Source organism: Girardinichthys multiradiatus, chromosome 19 (genome assembly GCF_021462225.1).
Source record: "Girardinichthys multiradiatus isolate DD_20200921_A chromosome 19, DD_fGirMul_XY1, whole genome shotgun sequence".
Taxonomy (NCBI): Eukaryota; Metazoa; Chordata; class Actinopteri; order Cyprinodontiformes; family Goodeidae; genus Girardinichthys; species Girardinichthys multiradiatus.
This window is the reverse complement of record NC_061811.1, coordinates 14,924,012-14,947,333: the sequence shown is the minus strand read 5'-3', so window position 1 is coordinate 14,947,333 and position 23,322 is coordinate 14,924,012. Positions and strand designations below refer to the sequence as shown.

Below are 23,322 nucleotides of genomic sequence, written 5' to 3'. Positions count from 1 at the left end.
TCATGAAACCAGTTATGTTCTTACAAGAGGGTCATTTTGTGGCAGGGAGTTAGCGGCTAGCTTACATGGCCCTTAGATACTCATGGAGTAAAATATTAAACTTATCAGGAATTTTACACAAAAATGATAAAGCATACGACTCTCAAAAGCTTTACTTCCAGCCAGAATCTGACAGGGTAATACGGCTTTTATCTTTTCAGCACATACTGAAGGAGGTCCGGCAGTTGTCACGAGATACCAATCAACCAACCAGACAAACCAATGTGTGGCCACATTGAGCTACACGTCAACAGAACAGTTGTACGAACCCTTTTCTACCACAATGTTTAAACTCAGAGAGAAGTGCAAACAACTATCATCGTCTCATTCCAAAAATTTTCCATTAAAGATTTCACACTTTCACTGATTGTAAGTAATAAAAGACAAGCATGCATTTCAGAGTTTAATACATTAATAATTTAAACAATCATGGAATATATAAAAAAAAAACATTTTTAAATCTCTAAATCAGCACAATATTACATAATTAATATTTTAAAAGAAACCACACTTTAACATGCAACTCCTAGATTATGTACCCCCAAATTTCCCCTCTCACTCTTGTTATATTCTTCAACTTCTCTAATGAAGCAATGTGGATCTAGGTTATTTCTCCATTCCTCTTTTTCACGTCATCTGTTGCTTTTGCCTCTTTATCCTTCTAGTAAAGCCCTGCCAATGCTGACTGGTATTTGGAACTGGTAATATTTCCCTCCCTTTACTAAAGTCCCAGTTCCAACAAAGGAAAAAGCCCCAAACCATGATACTGCCACCACTTTGTTTTAGCCACATTTACAATTATATAAGAGTGTCCATATTTATGCAACCAGAATATTTTTTTTACCCCGTAAAAGATTTGGAATTGCGTATGAATTGACTTGAACAGTCCTTTACAACACATTTTACACTACAACTACACAGTCCTGCCTTATTAACAGCGGTATGTTCGATTTTTATACCCAAAGGAACCTAAATGTTTTGTGAACAGGATTCAAGGTCCATTACTTTGGCTTGAAAGCATCTTTAGCAATCTTCTGTTCTGCCACATCAACTTGGTGAACCATGTCTTTTAAGTCCTGGCTCATTTCAGTAACTTTGCTGTTTATGTAATCGCAGAAGCATGTTAAGACTTTTTTCAGGCTTATTTGAAACTAATCAGGTCTTTTTTCATTTCTGACTAGACTTTTAGCTCTTATTGAATGGCACAAATACTTAATTGTAGGCATCTATGATGTTCAAATCATGGTCCTCCTCTTTCTCTTTTCTTGTCTTTTGTTATTGATTTTTCAGTTCTGATGGGTGTTTTGCTTCATATCTTTCGATTCCTCTCTTCGATATGTGACTCCCTTAATGAATGTTAATTTACAGTGTAGTCGGCGCAGATACTGTAAGTCAATCAGTTTGGGGACACTCACCCGACATATCCACTCCTATTACCTACATACCAAAAGTCCAATAGCAAATGTTTTGAAGTTCTGCTTCTATGGATATAATAAAAACCCTCTGATTCCACAAGTTCTCTTTAACTTTTAACAATATAACTCCAAATCCCCATACACAACAAATATATATTGGTGAGACAAACTAAGGATGGGGAAATTAGTAACTTATCCATAGGTGTGCACATTTTCTGTGGAACCACTTTTAGGGTTTTTTGTGTCTTCTACAGCTATCCTGCTTGAAAAGTAGTAGTAGACGAACAGGAAAAAACCTACAAATACAGAATGGATTGGGTTGATTATTTTGTATTTTTGTTTCTTGTGAAATCCAACATTCTAACTGCAAGTTTTATGCTTACCTTGAAAGGAGTTGAGGATGGTGAAGATGTAGTAGGAGGGAAGGAGCAGAGGACCGTGGCTAAAAAAAGCAAACCCCCAGGTGATGCCCAAAAGGCAGAAAAGACCCAGAAGAGAGAAAACCCTTTTTTTGGTTGAACTGTTTTCCTGGGTTTTTGTTTGTTTGGAAGCAACGTGTGTGATCTGCACTGCGGTTACTGTGAATATGGTTAAAGTGAAGATGAACACAATGCTATAGTAACCAATGTTAACTCCTGTGTGGATTATAGGATCAGGGATCCAGCACCTGAAAGTCATGAAAGAAATGCAATTATTTTAGAGCATGACAATCAAATTTAAAATCCAAAATATAATTAATATTTCCTTACATAGCTACTGAGGTTCCGTTATCATCAGAAACTTCAATGTAGTTATATTTGTTTGAAGCAAGAAGTCCAACCACCACCACAGATGGAATAACTGAACAGATGGAAAAAAAAACATGTTATTTCAGTTTTATAATGCACACTCAAACCAATCAATGCTTTAGGCTCACGTATCTTACCCCATCCAACACTGCAAATCTTGAACATGTAATTTTTGATGTCTGTGGGGATTTTGTACAGATTGAAGTAAAGGTGCAAAGCCTGCATGAAGAACCATGTGAATGTGGCCAGCATGCTATAGTGCAGAACCGCTGCCATCGCCACACATGCTGCCATGACCTTCAGGTCAGCAATTGACTCATTTATCAGGAAGCAAAAGTTCAGGACGAACAGGGCGATAAACAGATTCATCAGGATCTTTACAGCTTGGCTGGCTTTATTTTTCCTGTAAGGAAAATTTGTTTGTGTTAGGAAAATGCTGCGGAGAAGCATCATTAAAATCAAAAGCAGAGCTTTTAATATTTTTACCTTATGAGAAAATGCATGAAGAGAGCCACACCCAGGAAGAACATCGACATGCCGCAGCCGGCTTTTGTGATTTGGGTCAGGGTTTTCAGGTCAGAGGAGCTGATCTTCCCAGTGGTATTATTAGGGTTACCATTATTATTGGTATTACCAATGGCGAATGGTGACTGGTTTCAAACAGCAAAGCATTTTTAATAAACACGAGAAATTGTAAAAAGTGGCTTCAAAAAATTGCACAAAAACCTCTTACCATGAGAATAGCAAAAAATGTGAGATGAGAGCAATGGCATGTGATGGTGTCATTGCCCTTTTTTGTTAGACAGCCATCTGTGATCCAGTTTACATTATTCTCTGGTGGACAATGGGAACACAAAGCAAATGGACATGACTGGACTTTTGGTCTTAGACAGGTAAGGAGAAACTTTGACCCTGTGACACAAATCTTATTTCTGCCATTACACTTACATTCAAGTGGCCAGTAAATGTCAACAAGTTATGAAACTTTGCATTCAGAAAAAAAGTAGGATTGTTTTTTTCAAAACAGCAGATGGTTACATGATAAAAACTGTTGACAAATCAGACCATACTATTCACTTTAATCAATAAAATTAGAATTAGGGTGTGTCACATCAACTGATGTCTTGCAATACCTAAGCCTGCATTTATAAACGTTATAAAACTCTTTTTAAATTTGCATCAATTGAACCCACCTACCATAATTATTGCCATCCCATGATACACAAGTGGCATTGAATCCAGTCTGGATAAAAAAGAAAAAAACTGAACACTTGGTTGGTCAAACTAAAGGTTAGTATGAAACTTGTTAACAACGCTTTACCATGTTCAAATTACTGAAGTGAAGGTCGATGGTTTTTGAGAGATTAAATATGTTTGCTCCCATTTCAATCCCCAGCATTTCATTATTGAGAAGGGAACGATTTTTGTCGATCTGTTGAGAGTGAAATGTAATCATCATTAAATTACTATGTCTGGGTTTCAGGAGAACAAGATTGTCGATGGCTTTTACCTCAGAAATATTTGGAAAACGCAGAACTCCAGCAAATGAGCCATTGTTTTCAACTGCCATTTTAGTGGCTTCGATAGGCAGGTAAACACTGTGAGCAAAGTCCATCACTATGTCGTTTTCCTCGAGAATCTATTACAAGAAGAGAATATTAGAAGAACTCAAATATATATATATATATATATATATATATATATATATATATATATATATATATATATATATATATACAGGTCCTTCTCAAAATATTAGCATATTGTGATAAAGTTCCCAGAGTGCTGTATCAAGGCACCTCAGTGGGAAGTCTGTGGGAAGGAAAAAGTGTGGCAGAAAACACTGCACAACGAGAAGAGGTGACCGGACCCTGAGGAAGATTGTGGAGAAGGGCCAATTCCAGACCTTGGGGGACCTGCGGAAGCAGTGGACTGAGTCTGGGGTAGAAACATCCAGAGCCACCGTGCACAGGCGTGTGCTGGAAATGGGCTACAGGTGCCGCATTCCCCAGGTCAAGCCACTTTTGAACCAGAAACAGCGGCAGAAGCGCCTGACCTGGGCTACAGAGAAGCAGCACTGGACTGTTGCTCAGTGGTCCAAAGTACTTTTTTTGGATGAAAGCAAATTCTGCATGTCATTCGGAAATCAAGGTGCCAGAGTCTGGAGGAAGACTGGGGAGAAGGAAATGCCAAAATGCCAGAAGTCCAGTGTCAAGTACCCACAGTCAGTGATGGTCTGGGGTGCCGTGTCAGCTGCTGGTGTTGGTCCACTGAGTTTTATCAAGGGCAGGGTCAATGCAGCTAGCTATCAGGAGATTTTGGAGCACTTCATGCTTCCATCTGCTGAAAAGCTTTATGGAGATGAAGATTTCATTTTTCAGCACGACCTGCTCACCTGCTCACAGTGCCAAAACCACTGGTAAATGGTTTACTGACCATGGTATCAATGTGCTCAATTGGCCTGCCAACTCTCCTGACCTGAACCCCATAGAGAATCAGTGGGATATTGTGAAGAGAACGTTGAGAGACTCAAGACCCAACACTCTGGATGAGCTAAAGGCCGCTATCGAAGCATCCTGGGCCTCCATAAGACCTCAGCAGTGCCACAGGCTGATTGCCTCCATGCCACGCCGCATTGAAGCAGTCATTTCTGCCAAAGGATTCCCGACCAAGTATTGAGTGCATAACTGTACATGATTATTTGAAGGTTGATGTTTTTTGTATTAAAAACACTTTTCTTTTATTGGTCGGATGAAATATGCTAATTTTGTGAGATAGGAATTTTGGGTTTTCATGAGCTGTATGCCAAAATCATATGTATTAAGACAATAAAAGACCTGAAATATTTCAGTTAGTGTGCAATGAATCTAAAATATATGAATGTTAAATTTTCATCATTACATTATGGAAAATAATGAACTTTATCACAGTATGCTAATATTTTGAGAAGGACCTGTATATATATATATACATCTGTATGTATACATCTCAGATAACTTCTCGTGTCAACAAATGCTACTTACATTCACACTTCCACTTAATGTGAAACCAAATTTCATGCTTGTTTGATTTTGTTTTGGCAGTTTAGAAAGCACCCCAGTGACATTGCCCATTTTGATTTCTGCTGTGCTTGCATTGCCCATCAGGCTCACTTTGAAAACAAGATCTTTCATGATAGCTCTGTAAAGCAAATAACAGTTTAGCTTTAGCTGACTTATGTAGTGACACAAAAAAGCCTATAGATTTTATATCATCCCTACATTATTAAGATTAATAACTGAGATATTTACCCTGCTTCAGCTCCATTTATAGGCCTGTTTAAAGCATCAACAATTAAAATTGTCTCTGGCTTTTTCCCTGGTAGAATACAAGATATGGTTTTTTTGCAAGATGTTGGTTGTTTTAATTGGATATCATAATTTGTCTTTTTTGAACCTGCAAACACACACACATATATATACACATGTTGTTAATCATATGCTTCCTGAAATTTGCTTAAAATGCACTAATAAAGAAAACAATACCGTGACATTTTTCTTCTTCAAGGTTGAAAGTTTTTCCACACAGGCCCTCCTTACTCAGCCTGATATTCTTGCCACCTTAAAACAAAACATCAGACCTGGTTGGGAGCAATGTTTTTATTTACAAACTCAGTGCTAATGGGCAAGCTTACCTGGTCTCAAGCACCTGTGAAGATTTAGGATAAAACCTGTAGGAAAACATGACATGCTTTATTAAAAGAGAAAACCGTCTGAAGAAATGAGAAATATGTAACCTTTTTACCACTAGGGGGCAACCTTTCCCCACTGTTGTTCATCACCGGAGGCCTATTTGATGAGCTATAGAGAATTGAGGGCATACATGAGGAATTAAAAGTGTTCAGCAACACTACGATGTCTTGGTTCTCGAGAGACATATTATTCAGAGTCAGGGTGCTATTGAAGCTGCTGTCCTGACGTATTGGGCAAATAAAATTGTTGCAACAGCCTGAAAATACAGTAAGTCACAAGTATTTAGTTACCAAGATGGAACGTTTCATGGTTGTATCTATAGCAGACCAAGAAAACCTTACCGCTGTTGTTTTCTTTTGGCTGAATGTTAAAACAAAGCTGAGTTTCACTCTCGTTTTTAAAGATGGCAACTTGAAAACACAAAACCACAATATATTTAGTTTTTTTTGTTTGTTGTTGCTTTAATTATATCCACTTTAAGAACAGCTTTTCACAAAGTAAACCCAAGCTTACTTGATGGAAAACTTGCATTAGTATAGGTAGCACTGATAAACAGCATGTTTCTGATTTTCTCCGAGTCTGTAATAAACACCAAATAAATCAATGAATGAATAAATGTTAAAAGTAAAACAAATACATATCCATCACCATAGCACTTTTGTTACTTACTTGATGCTTCGCAAATGTGGTACTGGAGCAAAAATCCCAAAAAGAGAATAAATATCTTTAAAGCTAACATCCAGTGATGAGTTACAACTGACAGTGACATTTTCGGAGAATACAAGAACAATTAACTTGATCAAAACGGGAGGTTACGTGCGCCTTTAAGTCCTGCTTTGATGAACAGCTGCTTCTTTTACATGATTCAGATGAATTCTGCATTGCCTTCTGTTACCAAGCATATATCCCTACGTGGTATCATATTCACCCTATTTCACTTGCAAATATAACATCACTATCCCACACAGTTTAGCAATTTCCCTGTATTGCGACTGATAGAGGGCCTGCTTATGTTATGATGTACCAGTTTTTCTCTTTAATGAATTTTTGTAGTCACCAATTTGTTAATTCTGCCAGAACTTTCTTGAGGCCAACTGAAAGTCCGTCTTCTTAGCTTCTCCTAATCCCCCTCCGTGCCTGAGTTTTTGCTTCTGCAACCACAGAGTTCACAGTCCTTCTGGCAACCAAGTACCAGTCTGCTGTTTCAGGAGTCCCCAGAGTCAACCAAGTTCTAAGGTCTTTGTTAAGCTTGACTGCTTCCATCGGTCCTTTGGGTTCCATCCCAACCATTACAAATGACCTCAAAGCCCCAGCTTCTGGAAACCACATCTGCAGTGGAGGCCCTGAACATGATGGTACAATTAGATAATCAATCATTGATCTTTTAGCCCAAGGCAGCCTTTTGCCAATGACACTCATAAATAACCTTAACCACCTCTTACTGGATCAAGGTGTTTGTTGTGGACATGGTATGTATGGCACACAAGTCCAACAACAAAACAACACTTGGGTTCAGATTGATGGGGCTCATTCCTCCCTACTACGCCCCTCCAGATAACTCCATCATGGGCATTTAAGTTAACCAGGGACTGAATAATCCCTAAGTGGTACTCTTTCCTGGACAGCATCAAGACACGCTAAGAAGACATTCCTAATTGGTGTACGTGCAAAATAACATCAGCCATCTTAAACCTACAAAGAGGTTCTGTCTCAGCTACTGAGGAAACCTCCATCACCAAGGCATTCAGCTGGGGGCTTGTGAGCATCCTAGCAACCACCTGAGGAGCTGAATGTGACTAGACTGATCACACTGGCATGATTGGTATGCTCCTTGAAATTTGCTTTCCAATCTCAGATTTCAAAAGCTGAATAATATTCTTCTAAAGGAAACTGGTACATATTTTGGGGACAGCCCATTCTTTTATTCCCATTCCTGAACCCTTTCGCTATTTATTTTATTGATTAAAGATCCCTATAGAAAAAAAAGTTTTTTTTAATATATTTTCAAGTCTTTCCTACTCTTAGAATTTTTCCCCCCAAAGGTTCAAAGCTCTGTTTCACAAAAATAAATCTTATTTATATATAAAGCAGTTTTTTAAAATTAGGTATTTATAATAAAACAAATGAGGCATGTATTTGGGTAAAAACACCACCCAATATACACCCTATGTGAAATATAACTGCCTCCCTTTTTAAATTAGTAATTAACTCTGATTAACCAAATTTTGTTTCAAAGATCTGTGAAATTTTGGTAGCCACGTTCAAAAAGCAACACATCATTCCTCAATCTTAAGAAATTCAAGAAAAGAAACAAAGTCATTTACACATATCAGTCTGAACATTGTTAAGGATTTTGGACTCCAGCAAAACACAGCGAGAACCATTATTCAGAAATAGAGAAAACATGCAACAGCAGTAAACATTACCAGGAGTGCAGAAACTACCAAATTTGCTCAATGGGGGATCGAAACTCATCAAGGAGGTCACAAAAGTATCCAGAGCGACATCTGAAGCTCTGCAGACCTCACTTGCCTACCTTAAGGCATTGTTTATAATTTAACATAAGAAAGAGACTGGGCAAAAATTGTACCGAAGAGAGAGATCCACTGTGAAAACCAACACTGACCAAAGAACACAAAGACATGACTGACATCTGTCATAAAACATCTTAAAGATCCACAAGACTTCTGGGAAAATAGACTGTAGACTGACAGAACAAAAGGTGAACATTTTGTGTAAAACAAGCATTTAAGAAAAAATAAAAAGAAAGATCACAGCGATAGTCAAGTATGGGGACCTGGATAACTTAGAGCAATTAAAGGAACCACCTTAAACAGACCGTTTATGCTCGATAACCCTCCAACGGGGCTGAAATTAAACAATTCTGCAAAAAAAGCGGGACAAAATTATTCCAGAGTCAAATAAACTATCCCTTTTCACATGGTTTAACTTTTCTACCCTAATGAATATATTTTTAATTCAGAACAGCTTTTTGTATTTACACATGTTGCCTTTGTCTGATTTCAACATTTTTTCAATGATCTGAAACATTTGTGTGACAAAAAGAAAGAAAAAAAAAAATCCAGAATCTGTAAGTGAGAATGCTGTTTGACTGCACTGTACTTTACAAGTTTATACTGAAAGTAGTTTTTCCATTAACAAATATTACCCTTCTTTCTGCTTTCTGTCTATATGTACGATATTGCATTTAAAACAGAAATCTAAGAAGTACGTCCAGCTAAAATTTGCATGATCAAACATGTCATGTCTTCCTAAAAGTGATGTGACGCAAATGAAGTAAACAAATAGCTGCCAGCAGTACCTGTTTGCATTTTAAAATGAAAGACTTAATTTATAACTGAACATGGAGACAGTTGTCCCTTTGTGCCCTTAACTAAATGGGGAATACATTGGAATTAATTATAAAAACATTAACATAAAAAAAACCCTGCATTTCTAAATAAAGCTACTTGGTCAAGTATTATATTTATAAAATCTGTTTAGAGAGTAAATTTATTTGAAGACCACTTCAAAATAGTTTATTGGAAGTCCAATTCAGTAAAAGTTACTTTAAACAATTTTGGGTCAACATGATTAATAAATTGCTTTTAAATTCTGAAAGTCAAAACATTTACAAAAAATTGCCACTCCTGCAATGCATGTCATCTATATTATAATGTATAGCTGTTGCCCTAGATTAAATGTACTGCTTGGTAGCGGATGACTGTGATAAGAATGTGGAGTTATGTTTACTTTACCTAGGTAATTTGTGGTTTGACAATTTCAGCCACATCTACGTCACAGTTCTCCACCTCTTTCACTTTTGCAGCACACTTCAAAACTGGCTAAAACCTTTTTGCAGGCAATATAAAAGCATTGCAGAGACCAAAGACGTTGTCCCATATAGTTTTTATTGAATATATAAAAGTAGGTCAATTTATTATACATCTTAAATTTTTGTCTGTTTGGACAAGGTTGAGGACATTTAAATTGTTGTTTTGTTAATGCATTTTTATTGAATTGTAAGTGTGAAAACACTTTTGCCTCTTATCAGCCCCGTCAGCAGTGAGGGGACAAATGCCCCTTTTCTACTGGCTTAATTTGGCCCCACTCAGCCCCCTTTGCGAGCGTTTCCATTACTGGTTTTCTGTACCGGTACCTACTTTTTTGGTCCCTGCTCCTGAGCAGGTACATGCGACGTGAACAGACTGCTGGTCACTGATTGGCCATGGGACCAGGAAATAAGGAAACGAGGAAATAAGAAGGTTTTTGCCAAGGTAGTGCAGGGAAAGTTAATAAAGCTCAAGAGCGACTACAATATTCATCATAAACCATGCCTGAAGGCTGAAAGAAAAGAAAAACCCACATCAGGTTTCTGAATTGCACGCATGTGTGGCACTCTCTACATCGGATCAGACGGGAGGAAGACACCGCTGAATCCGCACAGCATGAATATCCAATATTCAACCTAAAACTAACTTCAATGCGGTCAAAAGTCAGAGGTTTTGCACTTTAAAGTCCTTGTCTTTGTTTTTTTGCCATGGCCGAGACACAAACTTCCTCAAAAAGCCCAAAATTTTAACTTCTTCAGGCAAACTTTGGAGCATTACAAATCCAGACCCACTTCTCCTGCTACACTCCCGATACACTCCCGATACATACTCCACACACAACACACTTTTTAAAACCCCCTGAGCCCTAATTTATAAGTTCTGGCTGGGCTGTGTTCCAGGTAATTATCCCAGTGGATCATTTTATATATGAAATAAACATATAGAAGACATTCCTGCACATACCATAATACAAAGATTATTTGTTTTTTGTTTATTTATGTTTTTATTTTCTATTTATGTATTTCTTCTTTATCATTTCCCTCAGATTAATGTGGCAATGTCTCACAGTAACATTAATAGCGGAACAGCGCACTACACTGACGGCTGGAGGCGGAGCCTCAGCTGGTATAGCTCCAGCCGTCAGTGGGTCAGTGGAAACACAACAGGTACTGTACAGACTAGAGAAAGACCAAGTGGAGCGGAGCCGCACAGCTCAAAAAGAGCCAGTGGAAAAGGGGCAAAAGAGGTCTGTTGTCCTGTGCCCAGGGTAGGGGGGGAGGGACCAGGATTGAGGATGGGAAGTGGGGCCAAGAATCGGTAAGGGTGCCCAGTCTGCAGTCTGAAAGCCAGAGCAGTGCAGACGAAGGCAATGCAGGAGCGCCTTGGAGGAGAGAGACACACTCAGGCTTACAACTTTGTGATGACCCAACCCCAAGCATTCTTTGGAAGAGAAAAATTATATGTGGAGGGATGATATCTGTGAATCTACAATGTCAGCGTCAGCACATAGACCCTAAAGATTTAGACTACAAGAGTTTCACCACCATAAAACACCTAATAGCTCTACATGGTTTTAATTTGTACAATGTGCTGCGTAATTAATGAAGTCATGTGATATTCTCATGCAATAGTCCAATTTTATAAACTACTACTACTAATGGAGTTTAAACAAAAATTCAACATGGAAAACTCACCATCACCTCCAGCTTCGTCTAATTACTCCTCCATGCGGCTCTGCTCCACCAATCAGCATCAAGTCTGCATTTCTCCCCGGCCAATCATCCTTCAAGGCTCCGCTTCAAAAGATCTTCATCCATGGAACCCTCCGTTCTGCAGCTGAACTTTGACCCTCCTCCACCCCATCTCCACCATTTGGTTTCCAAACTCCTTCCAAATCTCCTCAGGCCTCCACTCCACCACCAGGATCAGATCCCAGGGGGAAGACATCTCTAAATCTAACCCTAAGATGTTCATTCAAGCGCACGTCATTCTGAGCATTCACGTCTTCCACCAGGGTCTGAGCACCAAAGAAATAAACATTCACTAATCAACTTTTCTAATTGCATCCCTGTCTTCTCTTTGTGAGTCTTTCCAGGTTGAAATACTACTACTACTACAACAACTACTACTAATAATAATAATAATAATAAATATGTCCTTGGATAGCTACTAAAGCATTTAAATTACTGAAACGTAGTGAGTAATTTTAATAATACTATCTACAGAACACATTTTCTTAAAACTGGGATACATTGGCTCTAAAATTGTTTTGATTGTTGATGCTCACCAACCTATGGGGTTTTCTTACTTACTATTTTAATCAACTCATCCCAATTTTTACTTCTTTATATATCTAACTTTTTTGTTGTAGCATTTTTCTAAACCTCATTTACATTTTGGTCAGAATAAAATCTGCTTCAATCCATTTGTTTCAAGATTGTCTTATTGGAATTACCCAGACAATTTCTGTTGCATTTTGATTTTTTAAACAACTTAATTTGAGAGACAACCAATCACAAATGTTTTAAGCTGGATTAGGGTTATTCTATGGTCTGAATAAGTATGAATCAAAAATTAGCACACTGTTGACAGTGATTTTGAGTTTTAATAAAGTCTTCAGGCATTTAATAGACTCCCAACATCAGTGAAATTTACAAAGAGAACAGAACTGCTTGCAAAAATGTTTATTTCATTAACATCAATCAATATTTACCATTTATAATGTATGTGTTCTTTTTCTGTATTAGTTCAGACAGCACACATTGCAGCATGCTTTTATTCTGAAATAGTTTTTAAAAAAAATGTCATTTATGGAGTCCTCGTGGCCTACTTGGTTGTTTTTTTTTATCTTTAATTTTCTAACATTATCACTCAAGTGTTGCACCTTTTTTTTTCTCTTTACGTGTCCTGTCCGGCAGAGTAGCACTCAGAATTGTTGTCTGAGTGCCAAGAAGAAGCCCAACAGATTTACTTCCACAGGTGGAGCATTACGGCTTATGCTATAATGTTCCGCTTAATGTATAACAGTACAGACCAATAGTTTAGACACACCTTCTCATTCAAAGAGTTTTCTTTATTTTCATGACTATGAATATTGTAGCTTCACACTGAAGGCATCAAAACTATGAATTAACACATGTGGAATTATATACTGAACAAAAAAGTGTGAAACAACTGAAAATATGTCTTATATTCTAGGTTCTCCAAAGTAGCCACCTTTTGCTTTGATTACTGCTCCTGTGCTCTTGGCATTCTGTTGATGAGCTTCAAGAAGTAGTCACCTGAAATGGTTTTCCAACAGTCTTGAAGGAGTTCCCAGAGATGCTTAGCACTTGTTGGCCCTTTTGCCTTCACTCTGTGGTCCAGCTCACCCCAAACCATCTCGATTGGGTTCAGGTCCGTTGACTGTGGAGGCCAGGTCATCTGGCATAGCAACCCATCACTCTCCTTCTTGGTCAAATAGCCCTTACACAGCCTGGAGGTGTGTTTGGGGTCATTGTCCTGTTGAAAAATAAATGATGGTCCAACTAAACGCAAACCGGATGGAATAGCATGCCGCTGCAAGATGCTGTGGTAGCCACGCTGGTTCAGTATGCCTTCAATTTTGAATAAATCCCCAACAGTGTCATCAGCAAAGCACCCCCACACCATCAAACCTCCTCCTCCATGCTTCACGGTGGGAACCAAGCATGTAGAGTCCATCTGTTCACCTCTTCTGCGGTGCACAAAGACACGGTGGTTGGAACCAAAGATCTCAAACTTGGACTCATCAGACCAAAGCACAGATTTCCACTGGTCTAATGTACATTCCTTGTGTTCTTTAACCCAAACAAGTCTCTTCTGCTCGTTGCCTGTCCTCAGCAGTGGTTTCCTAGCAGCTATTTTACCATGAAGGCCTGATTCACACAGTGTCCTCTTAACAGTTGTTCTAGAGATGTGTCTGCTGCTAGAACTCTGTGTGGCATTGACCTGTTCTTTAATCTGAGCTGCTGTTAAGCTGCGATTTCTGAGGCTCAGATGAACTTATCGTCCGCAGCAGAGGTGACTCTTGGTCTTCCTTTCCTGGGGCGGTCCTCATGTGAGCCAGTTTCTTTGTAGCGCTTGATGGTTTTTGCGACTGCACTTGGGGACATTTTCAAAGTTTTCCCAATTGTTCGGACTCACTGACTTTCATTTCTTAAAGTAATGATGGCCACTCGATTTTCTTTACTTAGCTGCTTTTTTCTTGCCATAATACAAATTCTAACAGTCTATTCAGTAGGACTATCAGCTGTGTACTGTATCCACCTCCTGCACAACACAACTGATGGTCCCAACCCCATTTATAAGGCTTGAAATCCCACTTATTAAACCTGACAGGGCACACCTGTGAAGTGAAAACCATTTCAGGTGACTACCTCTTGAAGCTCATCAACAGAATGCCAAGAGTGTGCGGAGCAGTAATCAAAGCAAAAGGTGGCTACTTTGAAGAACCTAGAATCAAAGACATATTTTCAGTTGTTTCACATTTTTTTGTTCAGTATATAATTCCACATGTGTTAATTCATAGTTTTGATGCCTTCAGTGTGAAGCTACAATATTCATAGTCATGAAAATAAAGAAAACTCTTTGAATAAGAAGGTGTGTCCAAACTTTTGGTCTGTTGTATATATATATATATATATATATATATATATATATATATATATATATATATCGAAAAGGAGAAGCGGAGAAAGTGAGAGGTCGGTCAAAAAGGGAAAAGGGGGAGAATAGAGGAGAGAAAGAAAGATAAAGAGAATACAAGATACTAGAACATTGCTTCTAGACCTGCAGAAACATAAATAACAACAGCAATGTTACCAAAAAGTGCACAGTACTAATGAATGTAAGATGTATTTGGTGGTAACTGTCACCTAGGAGAGCCCTAGGCGAATGACCCAGCAGCCACAGTGCAGAAGCCCGAGGGAGCTGCAGCAAGGAACCCACAGGCCCCGCTGGCAACAGTCTACGCCGGAGTAGATCAAGCCGTGGACCCAGAGATCCTGAGGCACATCACCCTCCAAAGCAGAGGCCTGACAGAGCCAGGAGGCCCAGGCTCCTGCAAGCAACCACCAGGAGTGAGCCGACACGCAACAAACCACCCAGCTGCAGACACTGAGAACCACCAATACACCAGCAGGCAGAGACACCAGCCACCGGCAGGGAGTGTGGCGGGAAGGAAATAGGCTGAGCCACGAGGCGTAGCTGCCCAAGATCCAACCTGACATAAAAACAGGTGCACACAGTCACAATCACACATTCCCACCCCTGTTTTTCATAAAAACACTCACACCCACACACCTAATGTAAAGACGCACAACACTCCCGATACATACTCTATACTCCCAGGTCCAGGTGCCGACACCACAGAGGGGCAACTGGTCCCCGGATCCAGGAGGCGGTACCTTTCCTTCTGGGGTGGAGACAGGCAGACTGCACCAGCCCACACTAGTGCTGGCATCGCCCAAACCTGAACAACCCTGGCCCAGACACCAACCCCCGCTCCCATCCCAGCCCCCAACGACCCCATCCCCATCCAGAGAGGGGGCCATGGACAAAAGAGGGGTCTACCTGGCCCAAACAAGGCCGCCAACCAGAGCCATCCCAGGACGAAAACAGTCCCAACCCCCAATGAATTCCAATCGAAACCCCATGAACTCCCCATGAACCCCAACATGAATTCCCCCACAGGGCCACTCCCAACCAGGACACAGATATCAAACACATGCCCTTGAACCCAAATGCCATGGATCCTCTCCCTACAGGGGCACACCCACACAGAGGAGTACTACCCTCGAAAAGCCGATGAAGACACATCCACACAGCATCAGCTCCACAAACAGCCCCGCTCCAAGCCCCTCTGCCACATCCTGCCATCCCAACACACAGCGTGCCACGACGGCAAGGAAAGGCCCCTCGCAACACCATCCCAGCCCCAGCCCACAAGCACAACAGAGCAGACACCACCGAGCACCGTACTCACAACAGACCCCCTGACCTTGCCTTGCACCAAGATGGGACAAACTCACCCGACAAGAGATCCCCAGCCGGCGGCCCCCACCATGCCCCCGCATCCAAGCAAACACACCACATTGCTGCCACTGCAACGACCAGGAACAAACGCCAACCAGCTTAGCTCTGCCGCCGCCACTTAGCCAATCCAAATGCCAGTGACCACACATCTAAAAAGAGGACACAACCCCTCCAGAGGAGTTGCACCTTGAAAAATCAAGAAAGAATTTTAAATGTCACCTTATGATATATATAATCTATATTTATTTGAAAATCTCTTAAGTGATTCAATTAAATGTAAAAATTATGCTTATTGCAATGTTTATTTAAGGATTTAATAGTTGTTTTTCAGTGGGCCACGTGCTTGTCATATACACCCTAACATTTGATTGGTTAACCTTCACAACATTTCCTCTTCATCAGCCCCACCTACACACTTACCCTCCCTAAAGTGCACTCAAGTTACATGCTATGTTTTCATGGTGCACTACAGCAAACGCAAACACAAAATACAAGGGTTGGACAATGAAACTGAAACACCTGGTTTTAGACCACAATAATTTATTAGTATGGTGTAGGGCCTCCTTTTGGGGCCAATACAGTGTCAATTCATCTTGGGAATGACATATACAAGTCCTGCACATTGGTCAGAGGGATTTTAAGCCATTCTTCTTGCAGGATAGTGGCCAGGTCACTATGTGATACTGGTGGTGGAAAACGTTTCCTGACTCGCTCCTCCAAAACACCCCAAAGTGGCTCAATAATATTTAGATCTGGTGACTGTGCAGGCCATGGGAGATGTTCAACTTCACTTTCATGTTCTTCAAACCAATCTTTCACCAGTCTTGCTGTGTGTATTGGTGCATTGTCATCCTGATACACGGCACCGCCTTCAGGATACAATGTTTGAACCATTGGATGCACATGATCCTCAAGAATGGTTCGGTAGTCCTTGGCAGTGACGTGCCCATCTAGCACAAGTATTTGGCCAGGAGAATGCCATGATATGGCAGCCCAAACCATCACTGATCCACCCCCATGCTTCACTCTGGGCATGCAACAGTCAGGGTGGTACGCTTCTTTGGGACTTCTCCACACCGTAACTCTCCCGGATGTGGGGAAAACAGTAAAGGTGGACTCATCAGAGAACAATACATGTTTCACATTGTCCACAGCCCAAGATTTGCGCTCCTTGCACCATTGAAACTGACGTTTGGCATTGGCATGAGTGACCAAAGGTTTGGCTATAGCAGCCCGGCCGTGTATATTGACCCTGTGGAGCTCCCGACGGACAGTTCTGGTGGAAACAGGAGAGTTGAGGTGCACATTTAATTAAGTCATGATTTGGGCAGCCGTGGTTTTATGTTTTTTGGATACAATACGGGTTAACACAACATCCCTTTCAGACAGCTTCCTCTTGTGGTTCGTCCTTCTTGGTGGTATGCTGACATTACCCTGGATACCGTGGCTCTTGATACATCACAAAGACTTGCTGTCTTGGTCACAGATGCGCCAGCAAGACGTGCACCAACAATTTGTCCTCTTTTGAACTCTGGTATGTCACCCATAATGTTGTGTGCATTTCAATATTTTGGGCAAAACTGTGCTCTTACCCTGCTAATTGAATCTTCACACTCTGCTCTTACTGGTGCAATGTGCAATCAATGAAGAGTGGCTACCAGGCTGGTCCAATTTAACCATGAAACCTAACACACTAAAATGACAGGTGTTTCAGTTTCATTGTCCAACCCCTGTACAGGTCCTTCTCAAAATATTAGCATATTGTGATGAAGTTCATTATTTTCCATAATGTAATGATGAAAATTTAACATTCATATATTTTAGATTCATTGCACACTAACTGAAATATTTCAGGTCTTTTATTGTCTTAATACGGATGATTTTGGCATACAGCTCATGAAAACCCAAAATTCCTATCTCACAAAATTAGTATATTTCATCCGACCAATAAAAGAAAAGTTTTTTTAATACAAAAAACGTCAACCTTCAAATAATCATGTAGTTATGCACTCAATACTTGGCCGGGAATCCTTTTGCAGAAATGACTGCTTCAGTGCGGCGTGGCATGGAGGCAATCAGCCTGTGGCACTGCTGAGGTCTTATGGAGGCCCAGGATGCTTCGATAGCGGCCTTTAGCTCATCCAGAGTGTTGGGTCTTGAGTCTATCAACGTTCTCTTCACAATATCCCACAGATTCTCTATGGGGTTCAGGTCGGGTGAGTTGGCAAGCCAATTGAGCACAGTGATACCATGGTCAGTAAGCCATTTACCAGTGGTTTTGGCACTGTGAACAGGTGCCAGGTCGTGCTGAAAAATGAAATCTTCATCTCCATAAAGCTTTTCAGCAGATGGAAGCATGAAGTGCTCCAAAATCTCCTGATAGCTAGCTGCATTGACCCTGCCCTTGATAAAACACAGTGGACCAACACCAGCAGCTGACACGGCACCCCAGACCATCACTGACTGTGGGTGCTTGACACTGGACTTCTGGCATTTTGGCATTTCCTTCTCCCCAGTCTTCCTCCAGACTCTGGCACCTTGATTTCCGAATGACATGCAGAATTTGCTTTCATCCGAAAAAAGTACTTTGGACCACTGAGCAACAGTCCAGTGCTGCTTCTCTGTAGCCCAGGTCAGGCGCTTCTGCCGCTGTTTCTGGTTCAAAAGTGGCTTGACCTGGGGAATGCGGCACCTGTAGCCCATTTCCTGCACACGCCTGTGCACGGTGGCTCTGGATGTTTCTACTCCAGACTCAGTCCACTGCTTCCGCAAGTCCCCCAATGTCTGGAATCGGCCCTTCTCCACAATCTTCCTCAGGGTCCGGTCACCTCTTCTCGTTGAGCAGCGTTTTCTGCCACACTTTCTCCTTCCCACAGACACTGAGGTGCCTTGATACAGCACTCTGGGAACAGCCTATTCGTTCAGAAATTTCTTTCTGTGTCTTACCCTCTTGCTTGAGGGTGTCAATAGTGGCCTTCTGGACAGCAGTCAGGTCGGCAGTCTTACCCATGATTGGGGTTTTGAGTGATGAACCAGGCTGGGAGTTTTAAAGGCCTCAGGAATCTTTTGCAGGTGTTTAGAGTTAACTCGTTGATTCAGATGATTAGGTTCATAGCTCGTTTAGAGACCCTTTTAATGATATGCTAATTTTGTGAGATAGGAATTTTGGGTTTTCATGAGCTGTATGCCAAAATCATCCGTATTAAGACAATAAAAGAACTGAAATATTTCAGTTAGTGTGCAATGAATCTAAAATATATGAATGTTAAATTTTCATCATGACATTATGGAAAATAATGAACTTTATCGCAATATGCTAATATTTTGAGAAGGACCAGTATATGCACAGTTTGTGATGGTTAAAGGTTGTGCACATGAGCACAAGAGGGGACTGTACTCCATTCTTTTTTACTTTGTTTGCCTCACCCTTCTAGTACGAGTTAGTTTTTTCATCTGCAGAAATACACAGATGACTCTGCAGTTGTCGGGTGTATCAGGGATGAACAATAGACTGAGTAGAGAACTGGTGGACTGCTTTGTGGCATGGTGTCATAACAATTGTCCAATCTAGAATTTGGACAAAACAAAGGAGCTTATTATAGATTTCAAGAGAAACAGTAATATGTAAAACACAATTTCCATCATAAAAAAAGAAGAGAATGTGATGGAGGAGTATATAAATACCTTGGGGTTCGCTTAGACAACATACTGGAATGAAGACAGAACCGTGAGGCTGCATACAGGAAGATCCATAGCTGACTATACTTAATAAGGAAACTAGGGTATTTCAGTATTTGAACCAAGGTACTACGTATCAAAGATGCTCACAACTCATTTTTTCCAAGTCCAAGTCAAGTATCAAGTCTCTAATGGCTAAAACACAAATTTTCTCATAAAGTCCATGACATGGCAGGAAGTGCTTTTATATTGATATATTTCAGCTGGATATTTTAAACTCTTGCAGATTGTTTAGCAGCGAGAAAATGTCAGAGGTAGGTTTAAGTTTATTTTGTCATTTGTCATTAATCCAAAGTAATACAGGTTTCATTTGGAGAGACATTTATGTGGTCATTGTTGTGTAGTATTGTGACTATGAATCTGAATATATTATTTAATATTTAATATTAACACCTTAATATTTTATCAAATAATATTTTGGTCTGTTAAGGGTTGTCCTGTGAATACCAGCCCAGTAAGGCAGTGGTATTAGGACAAAAATCGAAAAGGGTGAGCCAAGCTCTGACATTCTTGAACAGCAAAACTCTGCACACACATGGAATGAATTCACACATTTTCTTAAAATACAAGAATTTATTAACAAAAATAAGTCAACTCAAAATCAAACATATATCAACAAACTCTTCACTATGCTAAAACAATCCAACTAAACAACCAAGCAGAATTAAAGAATAGGGTAGACTAATGGGCTATGTACAATATAAACAAGTTGATTAAAGATGGTTGAAACCATGACTAAAAGAGTGATGCAACATTACCATGCAATGTTTATGTTTGAGAACCAAGGATTATCTTGAAGACTCTGGAAGTGAAGTTAAGTTAGTCTTGGAACCAACTTGGGCAATAATCAGCAAACGTTTAGACAACTCTTCACAATGCAAGATCAGATAAAATATTATTTTATTAAAGTAATGTTTTAAAGAATGATCTGCTGAATAAAACCAACCTTCTGGATGACTAATTATAAATGGTGTCTCATTAACTGCCTTTATTAAAATAATATTTAAAGTAATATTATTAAGAAAATACTAAAATATTTAAGGAAATATTTTGGAAAAGAGCCAAATCTTTCTGGAGAAATGGGGCTTAATGGTGATTACTTAGTTATCAAGTTTAGTAAAATAATGTTCTTAGGGAATTATTATTTACTGGACTGAAAACTAAACCTTTCTTGGTAAATATTATTTGGCAGGCAAGCATGTGTTCTTAGCTGTTAGCAGTTAAAGCTAACAAAAGAAGCTGATAGCTTAGTACCACAATCAAACACACACATTTAAAATACCGTTAATAAAAGGGTTAAATGCATAAGCGCGGATGACGTGTTATGATCAATCTTCTGTGTTTAAAGTCACCCTTTAAATAAAGTTTGTCTTAACTTTAAAAAACACACAAACACAGAACACAACGGAGCATGTGTGCCACAGATAGCCTGCTAGCACTAAGATAGCAGAGTTTCACAAACAAAACCAAACTTCATAAAATGAAAATCGTTTAGATCATTTCATCCTAAATCACTTTTCTCTGCCCAAACCTAACCTCATGAACCGTGCTGAGGAAACGTTGTCCGGGGCGACAAAGTTTGAAGAAACTCTGTGAACAAAAGGTTAGCTATAGCTAACCTCCGGAGCTGTGGCTGGTGGCTCGTTCTGTCGGGCCGACCAAACTCCACGTTACCACGGTGATGCGGTCTCTGTTGTCCTCCTTGAGACTGGGAAACCGCTCCACTTGGCAACGTAGAGACAGCGTCTCTGCAGGGAATTCTCAGCAAACAGTTTGCTTTTAGTAGAGAGAAAAGTCAAGCAACGCTTGTACCTTAATTATTCCCGTTCTTGAATGAATACCGGATACACAGACAGCAATTCATTTATACTTAACTTTGTGCATATGATCGATGATCGTATGACACCCTTGAATCCAGTTGAAGAGTTATGTCTGTTTGCCAGTAAAGCGGGGTCCGGATGGAAGAGACAGGGTGTAGCAAGAGCGGTGCTTTTAGTTGGACAGTGACGTCACAGGAAGTTCTCATTTACCCCGTTTCCTGGCTGTGCCGGAAGTAGGTTAATGCAATTTATTTTGAAAGTTCCAGAAAAGTCTGTTCTGGCCTTTCACGTTGTAACCATGGTTGTGGTCCCAACAGTAGCTACAGCTAACATGAGCAGATCGTTATGAGCCATTAACAGCCTTTAATCCACCAATATCACCGGCTAATAATCTGTGCATCTTTTCACAGTTAAACATGTGCAACAGCTGCAGCTGCAGTCTGGTTTCCTTTCAAATCAAATCTGAGGCCCTGTTTATACAACAATGATCCATTGAAAACTGAATTATTTTTTTCCATTTCTGTTTACACATTTACATAACAACATTTTATTTACAAACAGCATTCACGCTGCAATAGAAGAGATGAGAAAATGGTATGACATATTGCCACTAGTTGGCGCTATGTTCTTTGAAACTCAATAACATGAGCAGACACTTCCTGCTTACAAAACGGGCAGAAATAGAGCACTTTGTTGGAAAACAGTTGTTAGATTCAAAAGAGTCAGCAGCATAAGTACTCCGCAATCCGCCATTGTTATTGTTATCTTTATCTTCTGTGGGTTTTAAACTGGTCAGCAGCCATTATGTTGTGCGGGTGCACATCCATTTCTATAGATTTCGATTATACTGCGCATGAGCCAAGATTTCCCCATAAGAGAGATTAAATTTTTTTCAATCTAAATGACAACAAAAACTGTGGCATTGTCAAACCATTACACTCTGGAACTTCTTATCCAATCTGGATAAGGGGTCAGCAACCTTTACAACCCTAAGAGCCATTTTCCCTTTGGTCCAGCTAAATGAAATTTATTTACTGTCACCATAGCAACAGGACTCTTCAGAATAAAATAGCTTGTTATCATACTTACTATAGTGAGTTCGATTAGATTTCTAAATTAATAACAATTTAAAAACAATTAATTTTCTTATTTCTGTTTTTATGTTTAATATGTTTTGCTCAATGGGACATACATTTTTTTAAGATAAAGCACAAAAAATTACATAATGAAAAAGAATGTTCCTCACACTATTAGTGTCATTCTTTATGGAAATGGTATGTGTATTAAAACAGCTAGGGAAATTTGCTAAAGCTAGCATTTTCAGCATTATTACCTTTGCCTTGCCTTTACAATTTAAAACATTTCTTTAATATTTTGCATTTTTGGTCAAAGTTCCACATGCGGCTCTGGAGCTGCAAATTGCGGACCCCTGCTCTAGAGCCTCTAGAGAAGATTGTTCCAAGAAGGATGCTTCATAAAATGAAGAACATAATGGACAACATTGACCATCTTGTAATGAGACTATATTTCAACAATAGAGTGTCAGAGATTGTTGGTTTGATGGACCAATGTGCAGACCAGAGCATGGGAGACACATGTTGAGTTGAATGGTTATTTAAAAACTAAACCTGGTAACTTAAACGGAGCATAAACATGGGCTGACTGGGCCTGACAAGCAGAGATGTGGAGCAGGTAATTAACAGGAGGATCCAGTGGTGAGCAACGGAAACCAGAGAGTATAAATAAAGTGGCAGGGAGGAGAAATGACCTATGAACCAAAAGATCTAATCAGGTGGAATGTGGAGCAGCTGGTGGCAGGGACAATGCAAAGCAACTGGAGGAAGGAGGTTATTTACACAGATGAGAAGGAACATGGAGAAATCCAGGGAAGTTACCTAAATTTC

The 23,322-nt window shown here is 39.9% G+C and overlaps 1 protein-coding gene across 2 annotated transcripts; it reads right to left on the bottom strand.

Moving 5' to 3' along the window:
- Positions 1 to 406: 406 nt before the first annotated feature.
- LOC124855591 (adhesion G protein-coupled receptor G3-like) lies at positions 407 to 21,592 on the bottom strand. 2 transcript variants are annotated; one of them, XM_047345562.1, is made up of 17 exons: positions 21,218 to 21,592; positions 6,487 to 6,552; positions 6,315 to 6,383; positions 6,026 to 6,229; positions 5,916 to 5,951; positions 5,767 to 5,841; positions 5,533 to 5,677; positions 5,266 to 5,422; positions 3,753 to 3,881; positions 3,564 to 3,674; positions 3,440 to 3,485; positions 2,976 to 3,076; positions 2,729 to 2,892; positions 2,380 to 2,645; positions 2,204 to 2,294; positions 1,838 to 2,121; positions 407 to 1,750 (listed from the first exon to the last, which is right to left on the bottom strand). In XM_047345562.1, exons 2-17 carry the CDS (start codon positions 6,530 to 6,532, stop codon positions 1,647 to 1,649), a joined length of 2,028 nt encoding a protein of 675 aa, XP_047201518.1. In that variant the 5' UTR covers positions 6,533 to 6,552; positions 21,218 to 21,592; the 3' UTR covers positions 407 to 1,646. The 2 variants fall into 2 exon arrangements, with proteins under 2 accessions (XP_047201518.1, XP_047201517.1); XM_047345561.1 differs by lacking the exon at positions 21,218 to 21,592 and adding an exon at positions 6,643 to 7,025.
- Between the last annotated feature and the right edge of the window lie 1,730 nt (positions 21,593 to 23,322).